The sequence below is a fragment of the Cryptomeria japonica genome, chromosome 3 (assembly GCF_030272615.1).
Source record: "Cryptomeria japonica chromosome 3, Sugi_1.0, whole genome shotgun sequence".
In the NCBI taxonomy this organism is placed as follows: domain Eukaryota; kingdom Viridiplantae; phylum Streptophyta; class Pinopsida; order Cupressales; family Cupressaceae; genus Cryptomeria; species Cryptomeria japonica.
In genome coordinates, this window is record NC_081407.1 from 253001250 (window position 1) to 253027793 (window position 26544).

Sequence of the window (26544 nt, forward strand, 5' to 3'; positions counted from 1 at the left end):
ATATTTCTGGGTCCATGCATATCAACCTCTGCCCCTATGTTGGTATTCAACCCCAAAATGAATTTCCTTGCTTGGCCTTCTTCATCCCTTTGGTACATAGGCACATATTTAAGCAACTTGGCAAACTTATCCCAATATTGTTGAACGGATAGGGACCCTTGACGTAGATTATGGAATTCTGTCACTTTCTCATCAAAGAACAATTGAGGGAGCTACCTATCTCGAAAATGGTGAACAAATTGATCCCATGTGATCGTATCCCTGTTATACCCATTTTGTTCCTTGGTGTTGGTCCACCAACTAGCCGCCTCCCCTGTGAGTTGATAGGAGCCCCATAAAGCCTTGGTTGTTTCGCTAAAATCTCTTAGCTCAAAATATTTTTCCATTTCATTTAGCCAATTCTCAGCCCCTTCACCAATCTGCCTCCCATCGAACTTAGGAGGGGTGATTTTCTTCAGATCCTTGGAGAGTTCCAATATGTTATTTTCCTTCCCATTACCCATCACATTTCCTTGATTACTACCAGGGTTTCCATTCTCGGTACCACTTCTATTCTCATAGTCATTCTGCCTTTCCCTAAGGTCCTGCAGTGATTGTTCCAGGAAGTTGATTTTATCTCTTTGTTCGGTTAGAAGGTCGATTATAGCTTGGACCCCATCTCCGTTATTCCCTAGGTTGTGTCGAACCTCTTCATGATCTTCCTCATGGTTCCCTTCATGGTTTTCCTCATGGTTTACCTCCCTTTGACTCCTGGTACGTCTTCCATTACCCCTTCCTCTTCCTCTTCCTCTTCCTCTTCCTCTTCCTCTTGCCATTCTAGGTTTTACCTGAAAGTTAAATTATGTAGTTAGTTTTTTTTCCTTGTAGAATAAAATTTAATTTCTATTATTGTAAAACATTCCCTTAGTTGAATAAATTGAAGTGAGCACAAGGCCTAGATTTGAAACTTGGCTCTGATACCACATGTAATAACCCACCAAAATTTGATCCAACAAAAATTGAGTATATTTTTTTTTTTTTTTTTTCATTATGTTTTATTCAATTGCATACTCTGGGCATCCATCCAATTAGGATTAGGCATTCATCCATTCGGGATGAGCTTCTAACCATACGGGTTAGGCAATTGTCCATACGGGATGTAAATTTCCATCTATCCAATACGGGATAGGCATCTACCCATACAGGGTAGGCATCTATCCAAACGGGATAGGAGATGCTCTGGCTAGAGACTTAGACTCATCGGGACCCTTCAGGTCCTGAGCCACTCACTAAGTACTACATTCTTCTAACAAGAATGCACCGAGGTCGCCGTCCTTAGGAGTAATAAAAAAAATAATACAAGCTTGAATTCCACCTCGGAATTTGGCTTAAAGCCTCGGGAAGTCAAGCGAATCCATACGGGATTCCTTCCGAGTATGCATTGAATTAAGTTTGATTATCTTATCTTTCAATTAGGATTCTTACTCAACCAAGCCTAGACCCCACCCACGAACACCTGAGTACGAGGGACAACTCCGTCCCAAGACTGCCTACATACCCGCTTCGGCACGAGATCAAGGCGTAAAGTATGTAGTTCTATTTTCTAATCTATGGTTTGATGTAAACTGATTTGTGGGTACACAACCCTTTCTAGGGTCAGTGTCCCAGATAGTTTCTCTACGGTTGCTACCCACGATGGTAGCACTTAAGCGAAGGCTCAAGATGGCCTATTGCTTGTGGCCTAAACAAAATAACTAGATCCTAATACTTATCATGAGCGTCACCCAATTGCAAATCATCAATATCCCTTCGAGATGAATTAAATAAATAAAGAAAGTAAATTTCATGAGAGATTTTAACTTGACCATCCCTAAGAGGGGTTTACTATGGTTTATCTCAACAGATGTGAAATTCATTTAAGAGTTATCTTATTAAATTATCGATCCAAGAGGGATTACCCGCCCCTTGGATTTTTAACTTCCAAATGTCCCTTATTACTCCCCGACGATTTATAGGGGCGATGCCACAGACGTCGTTAATGAAGCTTTATTAGGTGTTAAGTGTAGTAGTTCAACACAACGGCATTACCCGTAAGCGTGACCTAAAGGCACCATATATACCGAACACTACTAGTTTTGGGTTTCCAACTTCCTTTGTTTAGTTTTCTAATCTACGAATAACAAAATGAAAGCGTAATAAATTGAAGTAACTACTTGAAGTGTAATTTGCATAACAAATGAACTTGCATAATAGTAATTGCATGAAAGATATAATTATCCTATAAATAATTCGCATGCTATGAACCATTAACGAAAGCAATTAATCTATGATGTAAGAAGACTTAACGAGTCCAAAATAACGATTAAATCTAAGTATTTGTAATAAAGTAAGTTAATCTCTAAGGACCAATCAAGTGTCCCAACGATTCTTAATTTTAGAAGAATATAGTCTACAATTTTAAAGTTTATTAAGGATAGTTTAATTACGATCTTGCTACACATTAATCCCATTTTTTTTATTGAAAGTCAATATCCTTAAATTTACACTAAGGAAAAAAAAATCATCATTTCCTAAATGTCATTATTATCAAACTTAAAAATTTAACTAAATAGTAATTAACTTAGATTATTATTTAAAAAAAAAAAAAAAACAAATTAAAACTTCAAAGTTCAAAATAGTAAAAAAAACAAATTTTAAACTAAATGGCAAAGGCTTTGTTTATATATTTGATGGTATGTAGGGTTGTGGGGTGGGGACCATGGGTCCCATCACCCCTGCGGCCCTGCATGCGCAGGTCCGCAGAGGTGAGGGGACCCGCGGGCCCCTCCGTACTCTGCGATGGTTCAACGTAACCGTCCATGCACATTTGCCGACGTCCAATGAAAACGCCATGTGTTACGGGAGTTTTTGAGAGGTTTTTCTAACGTTCGATAAGATTTCTCGCTTTTTGGTTATTCATTTATATATATTTATATATATATATATATATATATATATATATGTTATAATATTATCATTATCATTTTTCTTATACAGGAGTATTATAATTTTTTTTCTTTTAAAATTATTGAAGATTACTCAGAGCAGGGTAATAATAGGTAATTAACAATGTTTGTAGATTAATTTCAGGGACAAAATGAAGCAGTAACCAGAGGGATTTTTCCATTTCCTTTGTTTTCCACACAGGGAAATTCATTCACAGAGAAAGGAATAGTTTATTTCTTTTGTTTTTCACACAGGGAAGTTCTTTCACAGAGAAAGGAATAGTTTATATCTTCTTCTTTCATTTCTTTTGTTTCCTACATAGGGAAAATTCATTCACAGAGAAAGGAATAGTTTATATCTTTTTCTTTCATTTCTTTTGTTCCTACACAGGGAAATTCATTCACAGATAAAGAAGTAAATTTGTTTGTACACACAGGGAGATCTGTTCACAGAGAAGGGAGATGATTTATTTATACACACAGGGAGATCTGTTCACAGAGAAAAGAGAAAATTTTTTGTACACACAGGGAGATCCAATTTTTATCAAAATAAACTGAAGACAATGAATCTAATTTCCATTTACTCTACTTCTTTCAATCTGAAACTAATTTCTTATCAGAATTAAAACAATGAATCTCATTCTCTACAAAATCTGAAACTAAGAATTTAAACAATGAATCTCATTCTACAAAATCTGAAACAGATTTCTTATCAAAAATTTAAACAATGAATCTCATTTTCTACAAAATCTGAAAACTAATTTCATATCAAGGATTTAAACAATGAATCTCATTCTCTACAAAACCTGAACTAATTTCTTATCAAAAATTTAAACAATGAATCTCATTCTCTACAAAATCTAAAACTAATTTCATATCAAGAATTTAAACAATAAATCTCATTTAAACAATGACTCTCATTTTCTACAAAATCTAAAACTAATTCTTTAACAGAACACAAATGAATTTCATTCTCATAAATTATTTAATCAAATCTAATCTACCACAAAAATAAGATGCATAAACTAAGTTGAAGGAACCTGGATGCTTGAAGATGGTGTAGAGTCTTCCTTGATCCTCCAAATTGAAGAGAAATCCTCCCAACAAAATCTTAGCTGCCAATGAAAATGGACTACAAAGGAGAATTTAACTTGCAGAATTTCTTATGGAAATAGCCAACACTTATTTTGAAACTTGTACCTCTTTTATAAAAGAATTTTCAATTTCCCACTACCTAATTATTAATTGAAAAAAAAGAGATTCTCTCCCAATTTGGCCTCCATGCAAATTGATTAGGCTTAGTGGGAGGAGTTACATGCAAGGAGGTGGAGAAGCCTCTAGAAGCTTCTTATTCCTCCTACAACATGTGCCTTAATTTGGGTGAGGGAAATTAAATAACAAATTAAAAATATATATGTACTTTCCATGTGTGTGTGGTTTATTATTTTTATTCCCTTACAATATTCATTCAATAATTTATCCAAGGAACATAATAGAGTTTTGTATTTAAATCAAAAAGGTGATAAAGGAGGGTTGTGACATCATAGAATTTTCTGAGATGTTAGAATTTCTTAACATAGAAACCTTTCTCATTATTTTTTTAATCAACTCAAACACCTTTAATCTCTTAATTATATACATAAATATTTGTCTTTCTTAAACATAAATTTGTTGGGCCTTACCAATTTTACAATTTTTGATTTTTTTTATCTAAAATATTTTTTTATATTAAACAAAATTCAAAATGTATTAATGTTATTATAAATTTATAAGATCCCTTCTTTTGATGTCATATAAACATAGTTTCCTTTAAAAATCAGGAATTTGCAATAGTCCTTTGGAGAAAAGATAGTTTCTCCATCCCAAGAGAAGAGGGGAGCTTCGGTCTCCCCTCGAGGACAATGAGGGTTATATCCTGGAATGTTAGGGGTTTAAACGCCCCTAACAAGAAAATCTTGATTAAATCTCAGATGGATTTAATCAAGTGTGATATCTTTATGCTTCAGGAAACAAAGTTGTCTTTGGATGTGGCGTGTTCAGTTTTTAGTTCTTGGAAAAGATGGAAGTTTGTGTCTTCTCCTGTTGTAGGTGCTTTCGGTGCTCTTGCAATTTTATGGAATGAATATAATATTGAGTTGCATCTTGTTGCCGCCTCGCTAAATTGGATGTTTGTTCTGATTCATAGTACGTCCTCGTGGGTTAAGTTTTGGCTTTTCAATATTTATGGGCCCTCAGGTAGTCAGGATAAGCGTGTGTTGTGGAGTGAGCTCATTAGGGTTTTGGCTCCTTTGAGAAAGGCTTCTTTCTTAATCTTTGGAGGTGATTTTAATTCCATTAGGGATATGGATGAAAAGAGTGGGGGTATATGCCCTAACAAGCAAATTATGGAGCATTTTGGAGCTTTTGTTGACAATATCAACCTTTATGACTGTAAAACTCAAAATGGGCCTTTTACCTGGACCAATATGAGAAGGGGTTTCTCTCAGATTGCAGAGAGACTTGACTGGTTCTTGCTTTCTGATAATTGGGTTGATTTGGATATTGATTTCTTTTCTATGGCGTTTCCTAATCTGGGGTCGAATCATTTTCCAATTTCATTGACTATTCTGGAAGACAAGGCCCCACAAAAGTCTTCTTTTAAATTTGAACCCATATGGTTTAGGGACCCTTCCTTTTTGCCTCTTCTACAAAAATGGTGGTGTTCTGCCCTCTTCTATCCTGGTTCCTGCATGTTTCAAATTACTAAAAAATTGGAGTTTCTCAAGCAAAATATCAGAGTTTGGAATGCTTCACTTTTTAAGAATATCTTCCTTGAAAAGGCAAGAATATAGGGTTTAATTGAAGGTTTGAATAATGAGGTGCTTCAATGTGGTATGTTTCCTTTAGTATTTGATGAGCTTAAGGCACTGAAATCACAACTTGAAGAAGTTCTTGCTAGGGAAGAGGTCTATTGGTGACAGAAATCCAGAGAACTTTGGCTCTCTGATGGGGATATGAACACAAATTTTTTTCATAATTCTACTAAGATAAAAAGGCAGCGTAATAGGATTCCATGTATTTATAAATCTAATGGGGATCTTCTGACAGAAGTGAAAGAGATATCTTCAGAAGCTGTGGGTTTCTTTAAATCATTGCTATCTTGAGAAAAAGAGGTTTTTGAGGATGACATTTTTTTTTATGTTCCTCCTTTAGTTTCTGAGATGGATAACAAGATTCTTATGTCTTCATTTTCACTTGAGGAATTCAAGGTTGTTGTTTTTACTATGGATGTAGATAAAGCTCCCGGGCCAGATGGTTTTACTCCGCTGTTTTTTCAGAAATGTTGGGAGTTTGTTGGTAAGGATGTTCTATTGGCCCTGGAAGAAGCAAGAAGGAATATAACAATTCTCAAAGAGTTAAATAATACTATGATTGTCATTATTCCTAAAATGGAGGTTCCTAAGACTTTTGCATATTTTTTTCCTATCTCCCTTTGTAACACTCTATACAAATTTTTTACAAAAGCAATTTCCATGACATTGGCCAAAATTTTACCTAGAATAATTTCACCAGAACAAGGAGATTTTGTCCCCAAGAAGGAAACTACTAAGGGAGCAATTGTGGCCCATGAGGTCTTGCACTTTATTTCCTCCCAAGTAATTCCAACTATGGTACTTAAGCTAGATATGATGAAAGCGTATGACAAAGTAGAATGGGATGCTTTACAGAGGGTTTTAATCAATATAGGTTTTTCTAGGGCTTGGGTGAAATGGATTCATGTGTGTGTTTCCTTTGCATGATTCTCTGTCTTGATTAATGGTTCCCCTTACGGTTTCTTCTCTTCATCTAGGGGTTTAAGATAGGGGGACCCCTTATCTCCTTTTCTTTTCATCTTGTTGGCTGAAGCATTTAGTTGGGCTATAAGGGTTGCTTTTTTAAATGGGTCTTGGAGAGGAGTTACGATTCCCAATGTGCCTCATCCTATTTCTCATTGTCTTTTTGTGGATGACACTTTGCTTTTTGGCCATGCTTAATTGGCAGAAGCTAAGGTAATTAAGAGCATTATTGATAATTATTCAACCTTCTCTGGTCAGAAAGTAAATGGGGCTAAGTCTAAAATGTTCTTTTTGAATACCTCCCTTTTGGTTCAACAAAGGTTACAGGTTTTCTGGGGCTTTCAAGTGGGGGCCCTTCCTTGTAGTTATCTCAGGGTTCCATTTTTTGTGGGTTAGGTAAAACCGGGTTTTTGGGACAAAGTTCTATCTACAGTATCTAAAAGAATTATGTCCTGGAACCATAAATGGTTGACTTTGGTAGGGAAAATCCTTCTCATTAAAACAATATTGAATGTTGTTCCTATATATCTTATATCGGTCCTAAAAACTCCTATGGCAGCAATTGTTGATCTTCACTCCACCCTTAGAGCTTTTCTCTAGGGTGGTAACAAGGATGGGAAAAGGAAGATCCCTCTCTTGGCATGGGAGAGTGTGTGTCAACCTAAAGAACATGGTGGGGCAGGGATTCAGATTCTTGAGCATTTGAATTTATCCCTTGAGGCTAAGTTGGTTTGGAAGCTATATGACAAGTCAAATTCTCTATGGGCCAAAATTATGTTTGCAAAATATTTGAACAATGGGCCTAGGGAAAGTATTTTTACTATTTCTAATTTGCCTTCGGGTTCCTCTATTTGGAATTTTCTTTGTAAATGTAGAGGGGTCATTTTGCCTCACCTTGCTTGGGTGGTTCATAATGGCCAGAAAGTAAGATTCTGGGAGGAGACGTGGAATGGTTATAGCCCTATGAATGATATAAGGGATTGGTCACCTCTGAGATCTCTCCTTGTTTCTCTCTGGGGTGTGCATGTAGCTAGTTATTTTGAAATTGTGTCAAATGGGCCCCTCAAGATTGCTAAATGGAAATCTATTGACTTTTAGAATGTTGACCAAGCTATTAAAAAGGATTATGATCTTGCTCTAAAAGACAGGGTGGTAAATTTCTCAGATATCGAAGATGAGCTGATTTGGACAAAGAATTCCTCTGTGCGGTATATGGCTAAGGAGGGGTATAATTCACTTAGGCCTACTATTTCTGCCCCCTCTTGCCATTTAAACTATTTTGGCATGTTGCTTGTCTTCCAAAAGATGGGACTTTTGCTTGGCTAGCTATTCAGGATAGGGTTCTCACAGGTTTAAGAATCGATAGATTGGGGATTATTGTGGCTTTTCCTTGTATCTTTTTCAATAATCACCTTGAGTCATCATCCCACCTCTTTCTGCATTGTGATTTTGCTTCAGATTGTTGGTATTGGTTATTTGGGAAGTTAGGCATATCTTTGGTTATTCGTAAGGACTTGAGATCTTAGTTCTACTCCTGGCCTCTCCTATTCTCTTCATCCTTCTTTGCCTGCCTCTGGGTTATAACCCCATCAATTGTTATTTGAAACTTATGGTTAGAAAGAAATAGGAGATTTTTTCGAAAGGAGAGTTCTTCGTGGTTGCAAATTGTGGAGAGGATTGAGTGTTCTATGTCTGAGGTAGCCTTGTCATATATTTTTAAGAATTTGGATAATCTTAATTCCTTTTCTAACTGGGATAGCAAAGTTTCTAAGTTTTGGAAAGGTTTGTCAATAATACCTTCACAGGGTTGTGTCTCTTAGAAACATTCTACTACAAGGAAGAGAAGGGAAGCTATTTGGAAACCTCCTCCTTCTAGCCTTTTAAAACTTAATTATGATGGTGCTTCGAGAGGTAATCCTAGTCCAGCTGGAACTGGCATGGCTATTTTTGATCATGATGGTAATCTAATCCTTGCATAGAGTCATGCTTTAGGTGTCAAAACTAACAATTATACTAAGTTGTATGCTTTATCCTTTGGCTTGGACATGGCTATTAGCCTAGGCATTAAGTGTTTAATCATTGAGGGGGATACGATGGTTACTTTCCATTGTGTCTCGAAGCAAAAAACACATTGTTGGCATTTACAATATATTTTTTGTCACATTTTAAAACAGTTAGAGTTCTTTGATTATTATTTGCTTTCTCATTGTTTTAGAGAGATCAATAAGGTGGCAGATTTTTTGGCTAATCTTGTTATTGATGCTAATGCTAATCATTTAACTGTTTATAAGGAGGAGTTGCCTTCTTTTGATAGTATGCCCAAATGAGTAATCTCTTCATGAATGGCTACCATATATCTCTTGCAAAAGAGGAAGAGATTGATTTGGTACTTTCCCTTGCGCTTGAAGTATACACTGTATGGTAATCATTTATTCCTCATTTCTTGATTATCAATCTTTTTTATGCGCGGTGGCACGATATGACATGTCTGTTGTGATCTATTCGAAGTTATTTATCATGGTACTTGTGTTTTGATCATGATTGGGTAATCATTTCGTACTTGCATTTGATGGGGTGTTTCATGTAATGTTCTTCTGCCGCCAGTACTGTGAGAGGTATTATGCTATTATTGTTTCCAATTATGAAGATATCTCTTACGAGCTGTAAATTTGTTGATTGCCTTCATTTGTAATCATGAATTGTGTTGGCACTTCTTGCTCACAGTTTTGTCTGCAGATGTCTTTAAAAGGCAACAACATCACTGTATTTTGCATAAGGCTTTTTCTGGTTTTTTCTTGGGTATGCATATGTCAAATGTTTATCCTCTTTCATGATATAGGGTTATTGTTGAATGCCAAGTTGCGGTCTCGGATGAGGATACGTGAAGTAGCTCTGAAATTCTTGGTAAAGTTTTTCGTTTGTTTTCTCCTCAGGTGGATTATGAGGTATGTAGGTTGGTGGGGAGTCTCTGGTTGTAGATTGGTTCTCATTTTTCTAGCTCTGAGATTCTGTCTTGATTTCTTACTATTTGTTATGACATTTTGTATGATGAGGTTTTGCTCCAACTCTTGGTTTCTATGATCATACTTCCTTCGGTATGCACTTGGGAGCTTGTTAGGTCTGCACTGGATAGATATCATTTTGAGCTGGGGTCTTTTTACTATGGGGGCTTTCTTCCTCATTCTGATCTTTTGGACAATGGGTGGTGTGGGGAATTACTATTTGAAATGAGAACAGGTTTAATCTGTGATAGATTGGGAGATACTTTGAAATCATTTGAAAACTTACTAGATTGGGTTTCACCTCACTTTGTGGATAAGGATTTGGTTTTGCTTATGGCGCTACATTCGCTGCTCTCATTTTGTTTTTTGTTTTCAGCACCTCCAAGGTTGGAATTCCCCTTGCAGATTGTCCCTCCTTTGAGAGAGGATAGGGAACCTCCCGATGAGAGCTCAAGCTTTTGGTTTTTGACTTGTTTACATTATGCAAGTATCTTTTTGGTTCATATCTCTTTTTGATGCAGGTTATATCTCATGAATAGTTTGAATCTTTTGGGGATCTTGAGAGGTTTGGATGCGGCCTGGTTATTCGCTATGAGGTGGTTTCTGCAGTTTCAAATTCTATGGTATCTTGGCCTTATGGAGATGTGGTTATCTCCAATTTTTTGACGGCATCTGGACACATGATATGTACATCTCTAAAGCTATGTAACGGGTGGGTTTAGATTGATATTGTACATGGGGTATTTAGGTTATTTTAATTTTTGCTTTTTTGGGGCGCAACTAGAGGTTTTCTTGCAGGTTCTTTCCTGCCGGTATGCCCTTTGAACCTGTTGTAATACAAAAATTAAATATATTAATAAAAAATAGTTTAGTGGCATGTCCAATTTTATTAAAAAAATAAAAAAATATGAAAGAAACTACACAAAATCAAAATGTATGAAAGACACAACTCAAATTGAATGCAAAGAGACCTAGCATAGAAACACAATTCTTGGATTCCATAAAAAGAAATCCTAAAGAATGAGAAGAAAGCATCTAAAGATACCAATCTAGTAATCGAACTCCTCTAGTGGATTAGTCTTAACCGTCAATAAAACTAAAATTCATTGTGAATGAGCCTCGTGGAGACAGAATTGAGAAGAAATTTACTGTCTGAAGAAATTTAATGTCAATATATATTTCAAAGTAGTATGAACAAATATCAACATTTTTATTTGCCAATTTCAAAACAGTCACTGTATTCCATCATTAACGCGTGGGGTACAGAGGCTTTTAAGTACATTTGAAGAAATCAGTTCCGCGTGTTAATAAAAGTTAACGTGTTCCTACTCCATATTACATAGATTTGCTTATATAGACTTTCGACTATACTTAGTCGACAAGCTATCAATTCGGCTGCATAGAGTTTCTGCAGTGACCAATGCTAACTCACTGAGATAAACATTATTCAAACCGACGTGGAGGCGATTTGCAGAGGAGTTGTGTCTTGCGCCGACACTTTTGTTGGTTTTGAAAGTAAGAGGTTTTTGCAGACAACAAACTTCTCGTATCATATTAAGAGCTAAACATTTGCAATTACTACAGCTACTCCAATAGTTGTATGTGACAGACAACCAGCTCTAACTAGAATTTAAGAAAAACTGTCTTTAATTTATTAAAGAAAATAATATATTTTGAACTATTAATGCTGCAGCAATAACATTATATTGATGTATATAAGTCTGATACAAATAGTCGCTGGAAACATATCCTTCTAAACAAGAAGTTACTTTTACATATAACGACCTAGAAACACAAGTATAATGGCAGCTAGAAATTGTAAGCCAGGATCTATCAAAGGAATAGAGATGACAATCTTTATTGATCTGAAAAGGATAATACAGTCATATTTTAATGTACTAAGAAAACAGTTTAACTTTCAAATGATAAAACTGAAAAAAAAATTAAAAAAAATAGTGTGTTAATTTAAATGATTAATTCATAAATATTGCTCCATAATCTGAAGGAGTTATAGTCAAATCAAGTATGTCTTAAAAACATTTCAATTTTCTCTTGTTTATGTGCTATTTTAAGAATATCTCTACGTCGATCTATAGTGGGACAATATGGGAGTTGTACAATGCCATTTTTTATATTATATTGAATCAAATAGAACTTTGTGCATATGTGTTTGCTTCAATCTTGAAAGATAGAATTTTTAGACAATTTGATTATAGAATGATTGTCAACAATAAGTGGTGTGAATGAAAATTACTGAGCTTAAGTCTTCAATAATGCTTTAAAGCCATAATTTTCCTCTAGCATCCTCAAGAGTTACCATATATTTGACTTTTGGAAAGGACAAAGCTAATACTAAGTGTTTCTTTGATTTCAAAAATATATTCATAGACCCTAGATGCATGACGAATCCTAAAGTAGAATTTTCATCTTCCAAATCACAATCATAAGTATAAATTTAAAAAGTAGAATTTTCATCTTCCAAATCACAATCATAAGTATAAATTGAATATCCAATTAAAGTGAAATGTGTTTCCTTGGTGTATTTGAGCTCATAATTTTGAGCTCCCTTGAGATATTGAAGAAATCTTTTTGTTGCTAACCAATTATTTTTTCCAGGTTGTTGAATAAATCTAGAGAGAACACCAATAGTAAAAGAAACGTCAAGGCATATGGTTGTTGCATAAATCAAACTCCCAACAATTTATAAATTATTTAATTGCATCAATCAATGCTTTGGAGTCATTGAATAAATTTTGCTCCATAGGTGCACTAAGTAGTTTGTAGTCAAACATGCAAAATTTGTCTAGAAGTTTACCATTATATTTTTTTTTGGATGAGGTATATATATTTGAGTTTTTGAATCACCTCAATACCCAAATAGTAATGAACATGTCCCAAGTCAATCATTTCAAACCCTTGCCTCAAACCCTTGCCTCAATTTTTCTTTCACTACTTTCAAATATATGGTTCATTACTACTAGTTAGAAATAAATCATCCACACAAATAACTCGATATACATATTTTTTATCAACCCTTTTGATAAAAGAAGTGGCATCATCAAATTCAAAGTGTTGGAAACTCAAATTTGAGTGATTTCTTCATATTAGCCTTAAGGATCTTTCTTTAAACCATACTATGATTTTATTAGCTTGCATACTTGCTTCTCTTTCCCATTGACCTCATGTCCTTAAGTTTAAGTTAGATATACTATATCTTTGAAATCACTATTCACAAATATAATTTTACATCCATTTGAAAAACTTTCTATCCATTGTGCACTAACCAATAAAATCAAACGGTAGTCCAATTCATTGTAGGTACAAAAGTTTAATCATAATCTATTCCTTCATATTTAGTAACAACTTTTACAACAAGTCTAGTTTTATGTTTCATAGGTGAACCATCTACTTTATACTTGTTTCAAAAGATCCACTTACACTAATAGGTTTACAATGTAGCAAAGGATCAACTAATTGCTAGATGCTATTTCTTAAAAGAGCATATACTCATTTTTCCTAGCTTGCCTCCACACTAGAATATAATTAGCTTCTTGATAAGAGGTTAGTGCCAAATCTTTTTTGATATTGAATTCATCAATAGGATCCAAGTCAGCTTCATTATTAGATTGATCTTGATATTTTTTTAATAAATTCATGTTCTCGTCTTATTAATTACATCAGGTCTCAAATCTTCAAGTACTTGTTATTAGACTTCTCTTTCTCATGTTAGCAAATGTTAGCATAATAGGTGTATTTTACATTGTTTAATAATTAATTATTTGCCAATTTTGGTGTAGTTATATGGTTATATAATTGCCTCCTTTTATCACTTACAAATACTTTTGCATATCAGATAATTTATATCGAACATTATCCTTTTTTTTCTTTTCATTTTGGTATTGGAGCCACTGGGAACAATAGAAAATGGTGATTTCTATGGTAGGGTAGAGGCAGAATAAATTGACTTAGCTTAAAAGGGTGCATTTTCTTGAGGTTTTCATACATAATTTCTTGCAATCATGGCACTGCTAATTTATCTAATCCATTTATAGATTAACTTCTCAATAAATATCATAGAAAAGAAACAATAATAATGTCCACCTATTTGATTTGTAATAGCCAATACTTTGAATTAGTTAACAAAATGAACAAAAGAAGAAAAATAAACAAGAAGCCAATCACAGAAACACAATAACATAGATAACTAAATAACACTAATGTACCCAGGAAAACCCAATGTGGGAAAAAACCTACAAATGTTGAATCTTCTATTCAACCTCAAGAAAGTTTTTTCCTTCAAGAATCCAATCCTCGTTGCTAATTTTTTTTTACATATATATCCCTCTTAATGAAACATCAACATGGAAGAGATGAGAAACTTTCCTCACATGATGCAAGAGATAAGAAACTGGAACTTTCTTTACATGATACAAAAGAAAAGAAACTTGCCTTACATAACTCAGATTAACTCACACATGAAACCTCTCTTGGTTTTAACATCATCACAACTCTAGGAAACATTCTATTTACACAATAGAAAACATGCACTCGCTAAACATTCAACTCAAGATGCACACTTAATGAACTTCCACACTCCACACCTTTTGAGCTATAGAAAACTCAATAGGCACAAACATGAAGCTATTAGAGTAGAGTTGTCGATTAATGTAATTCATTGTTGAATGAAAGAGGTGGAAAGGGAACAACAATTATGAAGTTAATTGTTGTAAATTCGATCACCACAAGTTTTTAGTATAGAAACAATTAAAGGGAAGCTTTAGAAACTTTCAAATAAATGCTTTGGTAGATTTCTATGAAAAGCATGGGGTCATACTTTATCTGGAGGTTAGATGTTGTGATACTATTTGTTTGAATTGGTAAATTCACTCAATACTCTTTTTTCTATTATCATCTCACACTATTATTCTCTTCTTTTCCTCATAAATAATCTCAATTCCGTTGAAAGATACATCATTTTCACTAATTTAATTTTCATACTTTTTCCAACTATTATTTTTTGTTGGTGCAACTATCTCGATGTTCTTTCTTACCTCTAGTGGTCAACTGAGAAAAATAAAATTGCTAAGGCATTATGCTTGAAGGGATCTCCTCACAATGGCTTTAACAGAAAGTAAACAGTATCTATTTGAAGAGTTGTTGAAAGAGGAATATTTTTAGATGATAAGGTTACCCTATAACATGTATTTTTATTTATAAAAGCTAGATGCCTAACAAGAAGTAATTTGGAATAGCATTTTTTAATCCACATGAACATTAGGGAAGAGAGGAGGATGGTTCTTAGGGGGAAGCTATGAATGCATTTGATGAAAATGTGCTTCAATGCATCTTGGCAATTTTGAAAACAAGATTTACAATTTCAATACTAGTTAGTACACACTTCCATTTGTTTTTGCATTTTTTCTCCAATAGTTGTATTCAAACATAGATACATGGTATTTGAGATATTTATGAATACCAATAGAGAAAGAAAAGGGAAGGAGGAGGTTGCACAAAATGGAAATAGAATTACCATCAAACAAAGGTTAGATGCTGATTTCGAGGAATGTGGACTGGTAGCCTCTCTTACTCATTTTTAAGTTCAATATTTCAATCCAATTATAAAGTTGTGTGTTGTCAGATTTTTGTGAAGGGAACGTTAGAAAAGTTTGGTGTGGAATTAGTTGAATTATAAGAATTGGATAATTTGCTGAACAATTACATGTTTCCAATGGAAGCTTTGGAATATGGACTTTTGATGGAATGATTGATCATGGGTCTATTGTACTTCTTACCTTTTTACTAGATATTTTAATACTTCCTCTAGTGCTACATTTCAATAAGGACTAATAAATGTCAATTTAGAGGCAAGAGGTAAATTTTGAGTTTTCAAGGGTACATTTACAAGAACAAAGTAATAAGGGGGGAATTTTAGCATAATAGGTGTATATTATATTGTTTAATCATTAATTTCTTGCTAGTTATGGTGCAATTATTGTGGTTATAAAACCATCTCCATGTATCCTTTATAAATGCTTTTGTATATCAAATAATTAATATCGAGTATTCTCTTTTTTTTTTTTTTTTTATGTTTAGTTACGTTCATTCTTCTCAAGATATTAGTTGGACCAATGATGCTTCAATTTTTTAAATAGAAGCTCTATCATTGGCTAATTATTTTGAAATTCCATGTTCATTTAAGGCTTGGAAATCAATATTATAGGGGGTCTATTTAGATACCTTGAGATGGTGTATCTTGAGCTTACACATTTCAGGTTAGAGGTTCTATATGTGGATCCAACATAGGTCATCCCCACTAAAAGTGAGGAATCGTCAACAATGTTCTTTCCAAGGTGTAAATTTAAAAGAAACTTCAAAATTTTGTAATTAATAACCAACATTTATAAGACTTTTTAGGATTAAAAATAAATGACATCTTGTACAATAAGAAATGTCTTGTTAGAATCATCATACAATCTATGTTTTCTTGAAAATTCAAAATAGGGCTTAAAAATGCATTTATAACTTCTCTAATATAATTTATTTTATCCTTTGGAACCGAGGCATAGCAAGTGACCCCAAAAATTCAAAGATATCAGCTAGATGGAGGTTAACCAAATGTTTTAGGAGCACATGGGTGGACAAACAATCGGCACCACCGAAACCATTTTATGTTTGTTTTCTCAGTTTCATTTTGGTCTGCCTTGGTCTTGGAATCTCTCTGTTATCAACTTGAGGTCAATGCGTCAAAATGCATATGACAGGGCTTCAGGCTTTTCGTGTTGGCATAGACTTCATAGCAATGTCCATAAAGACATAACGGTATTTTAATTTGCCATTCTGCCCACCAGATCATGTGACTAAGAAGAGGGAGGCACTTGGAAAATTATTTAATGGTGACCATATGGTTGATGCTAGGTATCAATTAAAATTCCTAACAAGTTTCTTTGCAAAGAAATTTCTAACAAAAGTGAATTTGATGAAGTTTCGAGATGCAATTAAGTGTGACTACTACTTTCAGATATACTATGAAGATTTTCCTATATGGAATGTAGCTGATAAAATTGCCCTGGTAAACCTGTATTTGAATATTAGAGGAGCACCAAACTTTGATTTATTAGAAGACTTTGTAAACTTTTGAATGAAAGAATTGACATGACTTTAAGCGATTTGTGTGAGTTGTCAAAGTGCGATGGAAAGCAAAAAGGAGATGTGATGCAACAAGAATTTAAGGGGGTGTGTGGTTGCTACCAAGGTAGTGTGAGAGAATTTACCAAGATAGAGGCTGGTATAGATAGTGGGATGTGGGCCGCATATCAAAACAGAAGAATCGGTTTGAGAGGGCCTTAAAGATAGAGAATTAGCTTGAGAATGCAGAATGTGGTTAATCCATGTAGAAGCCAGTCAACGTATGGAGAGGAATTTATGCTGAGTGAGATTAATCTGAGAAGAAAGAGGCCATTGAAAGCCCTTAAAATATAAACTGTTGTTTTGAATTATGATTGTTTCTTCTTTGGTTGCAATCTGAGTTATGTAAATAGAAAGTCTCTATTTTCATTTATGTTTCGTGTTCAGGTTTTGAAATTTGAAGGCAGGAATTTATAAAGCGGCCATTTAAGGCCCTTGAAATGTAAACTGTTGTTTTAAATTATGATTGTTTCTTGTTGTGATGCAATCTGAGTTTTCTAAACACAATGTCTCTATTTTTTATTTATGTTTCGTGTTGAGGTTTTTGAAATTTCAAGGCAAGATTTTACTGTCTTGCATCACCAAACAAAAGTTCATATGGTGTTTCATTGTGAAAGGAAGATGAAGGAGATATATTGTGAAGATAGACTATTGTTTTGGATTCTTCTACCCCCAACATGTAACTTAATGCCTTTGAAATATAACATTTCTCTAATTATATTTACTTACGATAGTTTTACTTATTCTTTCTACAACACCATTTTTTGGGGGAGTATCTTTAATAGTAATATAATCTTTAGTCCATTAAATGAAAAATATAACTATTTGAAGAGTACTAATTTGATATTTTTCTTTATTTTCAATCATAATATAAAATTCCTTAAAAGTTTTAAAAGCTTTATATATTTTTCTAGGAAGTAAATCCAAGTCACATGGCTATAATCAGTAATGGACAACATAAAATACTTACATCCTGAAAAAACACATTGTTAATGGTTGATATAAATGAAAATGAATGAGTTGAAATTTTATATATTCTCATCAAGTGGAGAAAGGGAGAAAATCTGTATATTTTTTTTACAAGAATAAAAGCTTCACATTTTTTTGACAAAACCTACAATACCATTATTTTCTATGATACAATGATATCATAAATAATATTCCCAAATCTTGCATATTATAAAGACAGACATAAAATACCTTCTTCAATAAGATATGCAAAACTCCTAAAAATGACTAAATCAAATATTAAAATATATTCTATTCTAATTTTGATACATCTAGACATAGCTAGATATTTGCATAACCATATTATAATAAAAATTCTTCTACTATGTATTTCCTCCCCTTTATCCTTGTAATAGTATTCTATTCTATTATATTACTCAACAAAATGTTGTTTTTAGATTTAGAATCTAACAAGCACAAAATTTATATTGCTAATGCTAAACTACTACCATGAGGATAGAATTTATTATAAGAATAGAAATGGCATAAATTTTATCAATTTAAAATGTTTAATAAATTCATATTTATAGTAAATAAGAAAATAATTTAACTTCCAAAAAGAAAAATTAAAATTAAAATAAAATTTGAATATATTGTATTAACTTAGAAGATTAAATGTACACCAAAAAATAAGAAAACAATTTAACTTCCAAAAGGAAAAACTAAAAGTATTAAAATAAAATTTGAATATATTGTGCTAACTTAGAAAACTAAAAGTACACCCAAAATGAACTACCTTTAGAATGAACAACCTACATACAAAAGAATAAAGACAAAATAATGTTTGTCCTTGTGCACCCAATGATTTTAGAAACAAAAACAAGTTAAGGGGAAGAAAAGATAAGAGTGCAACCAAAAAGATTGAATACTTTAACAACAATGAATGATAATTTTTTATACACAATTGTATAAAAAATTATGAGAATGTGTTAACAAATATCATAACATAGTGTATTCATCAAAAGATATTAATCAATATATTTACAACTACAAAATAATACATGTGGTGGTAGTTAAGCATTAGCCTCTTTAATCTCCCCCTTAATGCTTAATATGTGAACACCCATTGTTTGCCTTAATTTTCCAACACTTACTTATGAAACTAACTTAGTAATGATATTAGAAAGTTCATTAGTATTTTAATGAAACCTCAATTCAACCTAACCTTTAGCCACAAGATTTTTAATAATAATGATAATATATATTAATGAATTTGGTTTGACTATTTTTAGTGATGGATATTGTTGAGTTATTATCACAATTTATAACCATTTCCTTGTTTTGCTTCTATCTTAAATCTACTATAATTCTTCTTAAATCGAGAATGATAACAAGGAACAAATCCAAAAAGGAAAATTCATTTTGATACCATACTTATGTGATTGGACATCAAAATAAGCTAGGTATGGAATCTTTTGAATCTGTCATCCAAGATGAAGTTTTTCATAAGCATGAGTGCCACATCCTTCCAAACCCTAGAAAGGTCTGCTTTGTTGTACCCACTCTACTATTTTATGACCCCATCTCCAAGATTAAAGAATATCTTGAACTCATCTTTATAAGACCCCTTCACCTTTTCTAGAAAAGTCACCCCCTCTAGAGATAGCCTAGTAACAACAACAATAGTATCTATAGAGACCAAAAATTCCACTTCCACAATTTTCACCTCTCCTTTCTCCCATGTCTAGGAATTTTTTTTAGAGAGGGTTAGGTCAAAACCCTACATCCCTTCCACATAGTTTAAAAGGTTTCCCTCAACCACTTTTGGCGACAACTTAGTATTATTTTTGAAATCATCACAACTATCTAGCTTGGTTTGAATGAGGTAACCCCCATAGCTAACACCAAAAGACAAATCAGAGAGGGAATTAAAATACTAGTAGATGTTGGAAAAATAGTTATCATTGCACCAAAAGATTAACCTATTAATGCTTGATACAACTGTGAGACTTAATGAATCCATGGGAGCTGGTTAATACATGTCACAAACTCGAGCGTTGTACTACACAACATAAGGATACCAAGGGTGCACACCTTGCAAATATCCCCCCAAGCACAAGCGAGGGGTTCAAACCTATGACCCTCTATCTCTTAATAATAAATGTTTGATACAAGCATGAGACTTAATGAAACCATGTGAAGTAGTTAAGCCATGTCACAAACCCAAGCACTGTGTTTCACAACACAAGGAGACCAAGGGCACACACCTTGCAACAATAAATTGAAAGGGACACAACAGGTCAAAATAGGGGAAGGTGCAACTAAAACTAGAATTAAATGTCTACCACCTAAACATTAAATGATTGGTAGAAAGGGTGGCTATGGAAAGAAATAAAAAGGCAATCTTAGGGTTATACTGCATCATTAGAGCTTGTGTCAACAAGGATAGTGGCATGAACCACATTAGGAATTTCATGTAAATTTTGTCCATATTTTTATATGATTGGAAAATGGGCCCAACAAAGCTAGCCTATCCGCTACATTATTTCTTTCTCTTCATGTATGATTGTCTTACGTTTCCAAACTTAGGGAGTAGGTCAAGACACTTGGCGATGAGGTGTTCAAATTTCCAATCAGGTTTGCTTTCTCTTTTGAGAATTAAAATAGTGTTCTTTGAATTACCTTCGATAATTATATGTCTATACCCTCTATCTCTTGCAATAATTATCCCATAATAAATAGCTGCCACCTCCACAATGCTTTAGGTTTGCATCCAAAGGTTTCTAGGAAATTTTTGATGTTAAGGAATATAGAAACTAAAAAATAGAGTCTTGTTATTTGGGACATGGTTTGTTATCCTAAGAAAAGTGATGATATTGGTATTAGAAAATAATAACTTAATAATCAATCTCTAGCTACTAAAACTTATTAGATATTGTAGATGCAATAAAATAAATCTTGGGATAAACACATTATCTACAAATACTTGAATTGGGTTACAAATAAAGAGGCTCTAAGAATTAGTTTAACTAGGAAATGATCTATATTCTATAATAATATCAAGAAGGGTTCTCTTTTTATTAATTAAGACCTTTCCTATTTTTTAAATCAAGTGATGAAGACATTTTTTTAGACTAACTTAAGAGATCTTAATTCTTTAACCCTCTCCACCTTCCCTCTTATCCAATCTTTGAGTAAGTCATTTTTGGATGCTAGTTGGTTTAAATTTCATAACTTTAAGACATCATTTGGTGGTCTATTCTATTTCTTTTCATTACAAATACATGAGCTATTGACCTATGGATGAGATTCAAGCTTCATTCCATCCTTCCTTCTATCATAGTTATTTGAACTTTTTATTTAGATGAGGACAATGCTCTTTCTTAAGGATATGATCATAAATGGGTTTATTAAGTTTCTAGATGATGTCAATGAATAGAAGAGGGAAAACATGACCTCAACAAATTTTGCTTGCCCAAGTGTAATTTCTTTTTAGATTCTTTGTCAAAATAAAAATCATACCTAAAATAATATCTGAAAGAAGATATTTGTAGGCTCTTCTAAATGTGTTCTCTTTGGGTTAATGAGGAATGCGAGTCTCATATTTTCTTTTAGTGCTTATTTTTTGAGGCTCTTTGGAGGTAGTGGTTGTATATTCTTTCTTTCTTTTTCTATGGGTTTTAGACTAATACTTAGATGGAGACTTATGCTATTCTTATATCTTTGAAAAAATCTTGTGAATTACATTATAATAATGTTATTTGTGAATTAGATTTCATTACGTTAATTTCCTTTTTGAATACTAGAAGACTTGATGACTCTTCTAAATGGTTGGAATCTCTTGTGGGGTAGAATTTAAATTTCTTGAAACATTGATTCTATCTCCTTTATTGTTTTTTCTTATGAATGAAATATTGTTATGGATTGTCTTATTGAAATGGAATCTTAAGGCTAATTGTAGATGAAATGTTTTAGATTGAGACTTTATATCCCCTCCCAATATTCGTAATTCCTTCATCTTCTTCAATATTATATGGGTTGATCATTGCTTCCATCTCTTTAGTAATAATTGTTCTATGAGTTTTATATTACCCTTTGGTTCTTTGAGGTGGGGATTTAGTGTTAAACCTTTATTTTTTTTATTCTTGTAACTTTAGTGATAGTTTGTTTAATAATAACTCTACAACATTTTTGGGTTCTTAATTAATATATTTTTATCCTTTTCTACTAAAAAATTATATTTTTTATACTTTTTTTAAATGTCCATATATATATATATATATAGAGAGAGAGAGAGAGAGAGAGAGAGAGAGAGAGAGAGAGAGAGAGAGAGAGAGAGAGAGAGAGAGAGAGAGAGAGAGAGAGAGAGAGAGAGAGAGAGAGAGAGAGAGAGAGATGCTAGTGAGGAACATCTCCAACTCCCTATTATACATTTCAAAAATTAGGATGGGTTTTGTATATTGAACAATGGTACAAATATATTCCTTAAAAAATATTCTACTCTATCTCCAAGCATCTCCCATTTGGAAAATCCTAACTTCCAAGTAACTGCTACTAGAAAGACCCGAAAATTAAAAGATTAAAAAATTCCCCAAAATATGTTACAATTAGTATTGATTTTGAAGAAAAAATAGAAAGGTTGAAAGAAGCAATCGAAGTTGTAGAAAAATATGTAATAGAATTAATTATTTGTAGGCAATGACTATTTTCCAAGTTTTTAAATTTTTTCATCATTGTGTTTTAAATTTTATATATACATTTTTCATTAAAGTAAATCTTGTGATCTTACCAAGTTATCTGGTATTGGATTAAAAAAATGTGACTAAAGTAAAACATATTCTATTTTTTTGTTAATTTTAAATATTTTTAAATTAACTCAAACTTAAATATTTAAATATCTATAATATTAAATTAATTTTTCATTATATATTTCATACTTTACATTTTATATATTATTAGTATTTATGTTTTATATGAGTAGTAGGACTAGTCTCTTCACAATTATGGTATGTAGTAATAACATAGTTCTAGAATATAGAATAAATATTTTTTTCGTGTAAATGAAATAATTTTATGTTATTTTTCATTCATTCATTCATTCATTTATTAATATATTTTCATAATTTAAATAGAAATTATTTGAATTCATACAATAAAATAGTTGATTAAATACGTCTATCTAATTTATGAATTATAACTTTTAAATGATAACTTAAATTATATCTCTATTTCAAAATGACGTGTAGTCTCATTACTCATCTTTGTACGAGTTTTAGTACTAGACTCTTAACAATTATGATATATAGTAATATAATAGTTCTAAAGTTTAAATAAATAATTCTTATGTAAGTAACTTAATTGTATGTTATTTTTCATCTATTTATTTATCTATTAGTACATTTTTTGATATTCTACAATACAAATAATTGATTAAATGCCTCTTATGTAATTTGTAATATAAATTTAATATAGACATCTTAAAGTATTGCTTTTCTTTTTCTTTTGTAATAAATTAACCGATAAATTCTAAACTTCGGTATACAAAACCAACCAAATCTGAACTACACATAAATTCATAATATTTTTCATTCTATTCAGACCTCACTATTCTGCGCCTAAAAGTCTTGTGTAGCTTTTATATAAACCAAACAATTGGTACCGTCGACGACGTATTAGTCGAGGACGCTATTTAATTGCTCCAATTAATTTGAACTTCACGCGTTGACATCATGTCATTTCTTCTAGAAGTTAATACTCATTCCTCAGGAAATCTTGTTAATATCACCGCCTTAGAAAACGCCAGTGTTGATTTTTTCAGGTTCACATTTAGTGTTTGCTTGCAACATGCCAATGTATAAAATTGACATCTTCTCTTGGCGTTTATTTCATAGCATTCTTTGGGTGTTAGACCGTGTCATCTTAGTAGCTTGATAATGCTACCATTTCCCTGTCCCTACATTCTAGCTTTCCCATTAGTCTTCGGCTCATTAAAAACTTAATTTAATATGGGGACTAGTACATTCCTCGTTGCGACACAGTCATAACAAATTTATTTTCTCGCAACTTTATTACAAATAAATATAATTGACTTTGCTATTCTGACAATTTCAGAAAATCCAGTGTATTACATTTTATAACATTTAGTCGGCTTAGCGCGTGGGGCACACAAGTTTTAATATAAGTGAATATCTCAGTTCCGCGTGTTAGGTGTGGAAAATTGAAAAGTGATGAAGTTACGTGTGCTTGCAGTGTTCTATCTGCATGCGACTTCCAGGTGGGTTATGTTGCGCGTGAAACTTTTTTTTTATGTTCAACTATAAAAGCCCGTCAATCCTTACTCTAAAAATCATCGATATTTGCTTTGATTAGAGTATAGAGAAAGAGTAATCGACAAGGTATCGATTGGGTTGCAAGGATTTCTCTCCTGAGAAAAATGTCTCAGTTTGCAACAATGAGATACCCTAAGGTGTTTCTCGTCTTCATTACTTTGGGGCTATGTTCGACTGTTGTTTATTGCCAGCTTAGCTCCACATATTACAGTACGTCGTGTCCCAACCTATTGTCGACTGTTCAGTCTGCAGTTAAACAGGCCGTCACCAACGAGAAGAGGATGGGAGCTTCGCTTCTGCGTCTTCACTTCCATGACTGTTTCGTTAATGTAAGAATTTCGAACTCTTTGTTATGAACTTTTATGGTTTGTATACTGTATATATGTTCTCTACAAAACAGCGTAGAAATCAGTCAATTTGGGAAAGTAGGATATTCGCCTCTATAAAAATCTCCATAACAAAAGCTTGTTAAAATTGCGTGCAAAGGTTTGATATATTTGAATCATAGTTTTGGATTACAAATATCTTTAATCATTGAACTTTTTACAATTACGCTCCAGTTCGTAATATTGTAAGCATAGTTTACTTTCCACTCCTTGTATTCCTTTTAGGTTTGTAAACAGGAATTTCTCGAGTTTGAAGCATTACAATGGTGTTTTCAAAATTAGTTATTAAAGACATGCTTGTATTGCAGGGCTGTGATGGCTCTATTCTTTTGGACGATTCGTCGACTTTAACAGGAGAAAAGACTGCAGTGCCAAATGCTAACTCAGCCAGAGGATTCGACGTGATAGACACCATTAAGACCAACGTGGAGGCTGTGTGCAGTGGAGTTGTGTCTTGCGCCGACATTTTGGCAATTGCTGCTCGTGATTCAGTTGTCGAAGTAACTCCCAATTCTTTACTCAATATTGTGAGAAATATGAATAAACTTATATAAATCTCTATAGTCTCTTATATTAATTTTTAAAAAAATTACTTGCAGCTTGGAGGGCCAACATGGACAGTGCAGCTGGGAAGAAGAGACTCCACAACTGCAAGCCTTAGCGGTGCGAATAACAATATTCCTGCACCCACATCAAACCTCAGCACACTCATCTCATCTTTTAGCGCTCAGGGTCTTTCTACCAAGGAAATGATTGCTCTTTCTGGTAACTTATTTGACATCAATCTGCTAATTGCTGTACGTTTATTAGTACTTACAAACTATAGCACCTCACTTCTTTTTTCACATTCAGGCGGTCACACTATTGGTCAGGCTCGCTGCACTAATTTCAGAGCTCGCATCTACAACGAGTCCAACATAGATTCTACATTCGCGACTTCTCTCAAATCAAACTGTCCAAGCAGCAGTGGGGATAACAACCTTTCACCTTTGGATCTTCAGACACCCACGACCTTTGACAACAACTACTACAAAAATCTGAGAAGCCAGAAAGGACTTTTACACTCTGATCAGCAGCTTTTTAATGGAGGTTCTGCAGATTCTCAGGTGACAACATATAGTAGCTATCAGAACACGTTCTTCACAGATTTCACTTCTGCGATGGTGAAAATGGGAAACATCAGTCCTCTAACTGGCAGCAATGGACAGATCAGAAAGAACTGCAGGAAGCCCAATTGATAGCCATCACAAACGCATGAACATTTTTCCCTTATATACAACTATTTGCTCTAGTATTCAGGATTCACTTTAATAAATCATGGATCGGGGTCATTATTTGTCATAAAATAAATAATCTGCACAACGTTTTCATCGTTCGTGAGCCAGGATTAATTCATACCGGATTTGCGATGTGCGTACATGTCTATTGCCAGAAATAGAATTACAAAATAATGGCTAATTGATGGATTTATTCCTGCAAACTTTTGAATAGCATAGGAGAGGATAAATTTTGGTTTTTCAATTAGAACAAAAATATTAATAAATCTAAACTTGTTATTTCGTATCCAAATATTTATACTTATCAGATTTTAATTTTAAAGCATTATAATTTTGATTTTATTATTTCGCCGAAGGCGACTCCTATATGAAATGGATGGGCTAACTTCTGGAATCAATGATCAATATTTACTAAAGGACGTGCAAGACGATTGCAACGTCGAGCACCGTTGATCGTTTTGCCTTACTTTATACAGTTTTTCCTTGTCGCGTTAATTACCGTGTATTTTTCTCGTTTACCGCGCATGTTTCTCATTTCTCTCAAAAAGATATTGTACGTGATAGTTGGCATGCACTACCAGCTATTCACGTTTAAAACTACCAGCTAAGGCTGATTTGTTTGAATACTTTTTCTAAGCT

At 33.2% G+C, this 26544-nt stretch overlaps 1 protein-coding gene across 1 annotated transcript; it reads left to right on the plus strand.

The window, feature by feature from the left end:
- The first annotated feature begins 24251 nt into the window (after window positions 1–24251).
- On the plus strand, window positions 24252–26098 carry LOC131045704 (peroxidase P7-like). The gene is made up of 4 exons (XM_059218217.1): window positions 24252–24571; window positions 24937–25128; window positions 25228–25393; window positions 25481–26098. The coding sequence occupies exons 1-4, from the start codon at window positions 24347–24349 to the stop codon at window positions 25864–25866; spliced, it is 969 nt and encodes a 322-aa protein (XP_059074200.1). The 5' UTR covers window positions 24252–24346; the 3' UTR covers window positions 25867–26098.
- Window positions 26099–26544: the final 446 nt, after the last annotated feature.

Excerpts from the sequence above, each read along its gene's own strand:
- LOC131045704 (XM_059218217.1), top strand. The coding sequence starts at position 24,347 with ATGTCTCAGTTTGCAACAATGAGATACCCTAAGGTGTTTCTCGTCTTC. Across the intron at positions 25,129-25,227 it reads CTCGTGATTCAGTTGTCGAA|CTTGGAGGGCCAACATGGAC; the intron begins GTAACTCCCAAT and ends AATTACTTGCAG. Across the intron at positions 25,394-25,480 it reads GGAAATGATTGCTCTTTCTG|GCGGTCACACTATTGGTCAG; the intron begins GTAACTTATTTG and ends TTTCACATTCAG.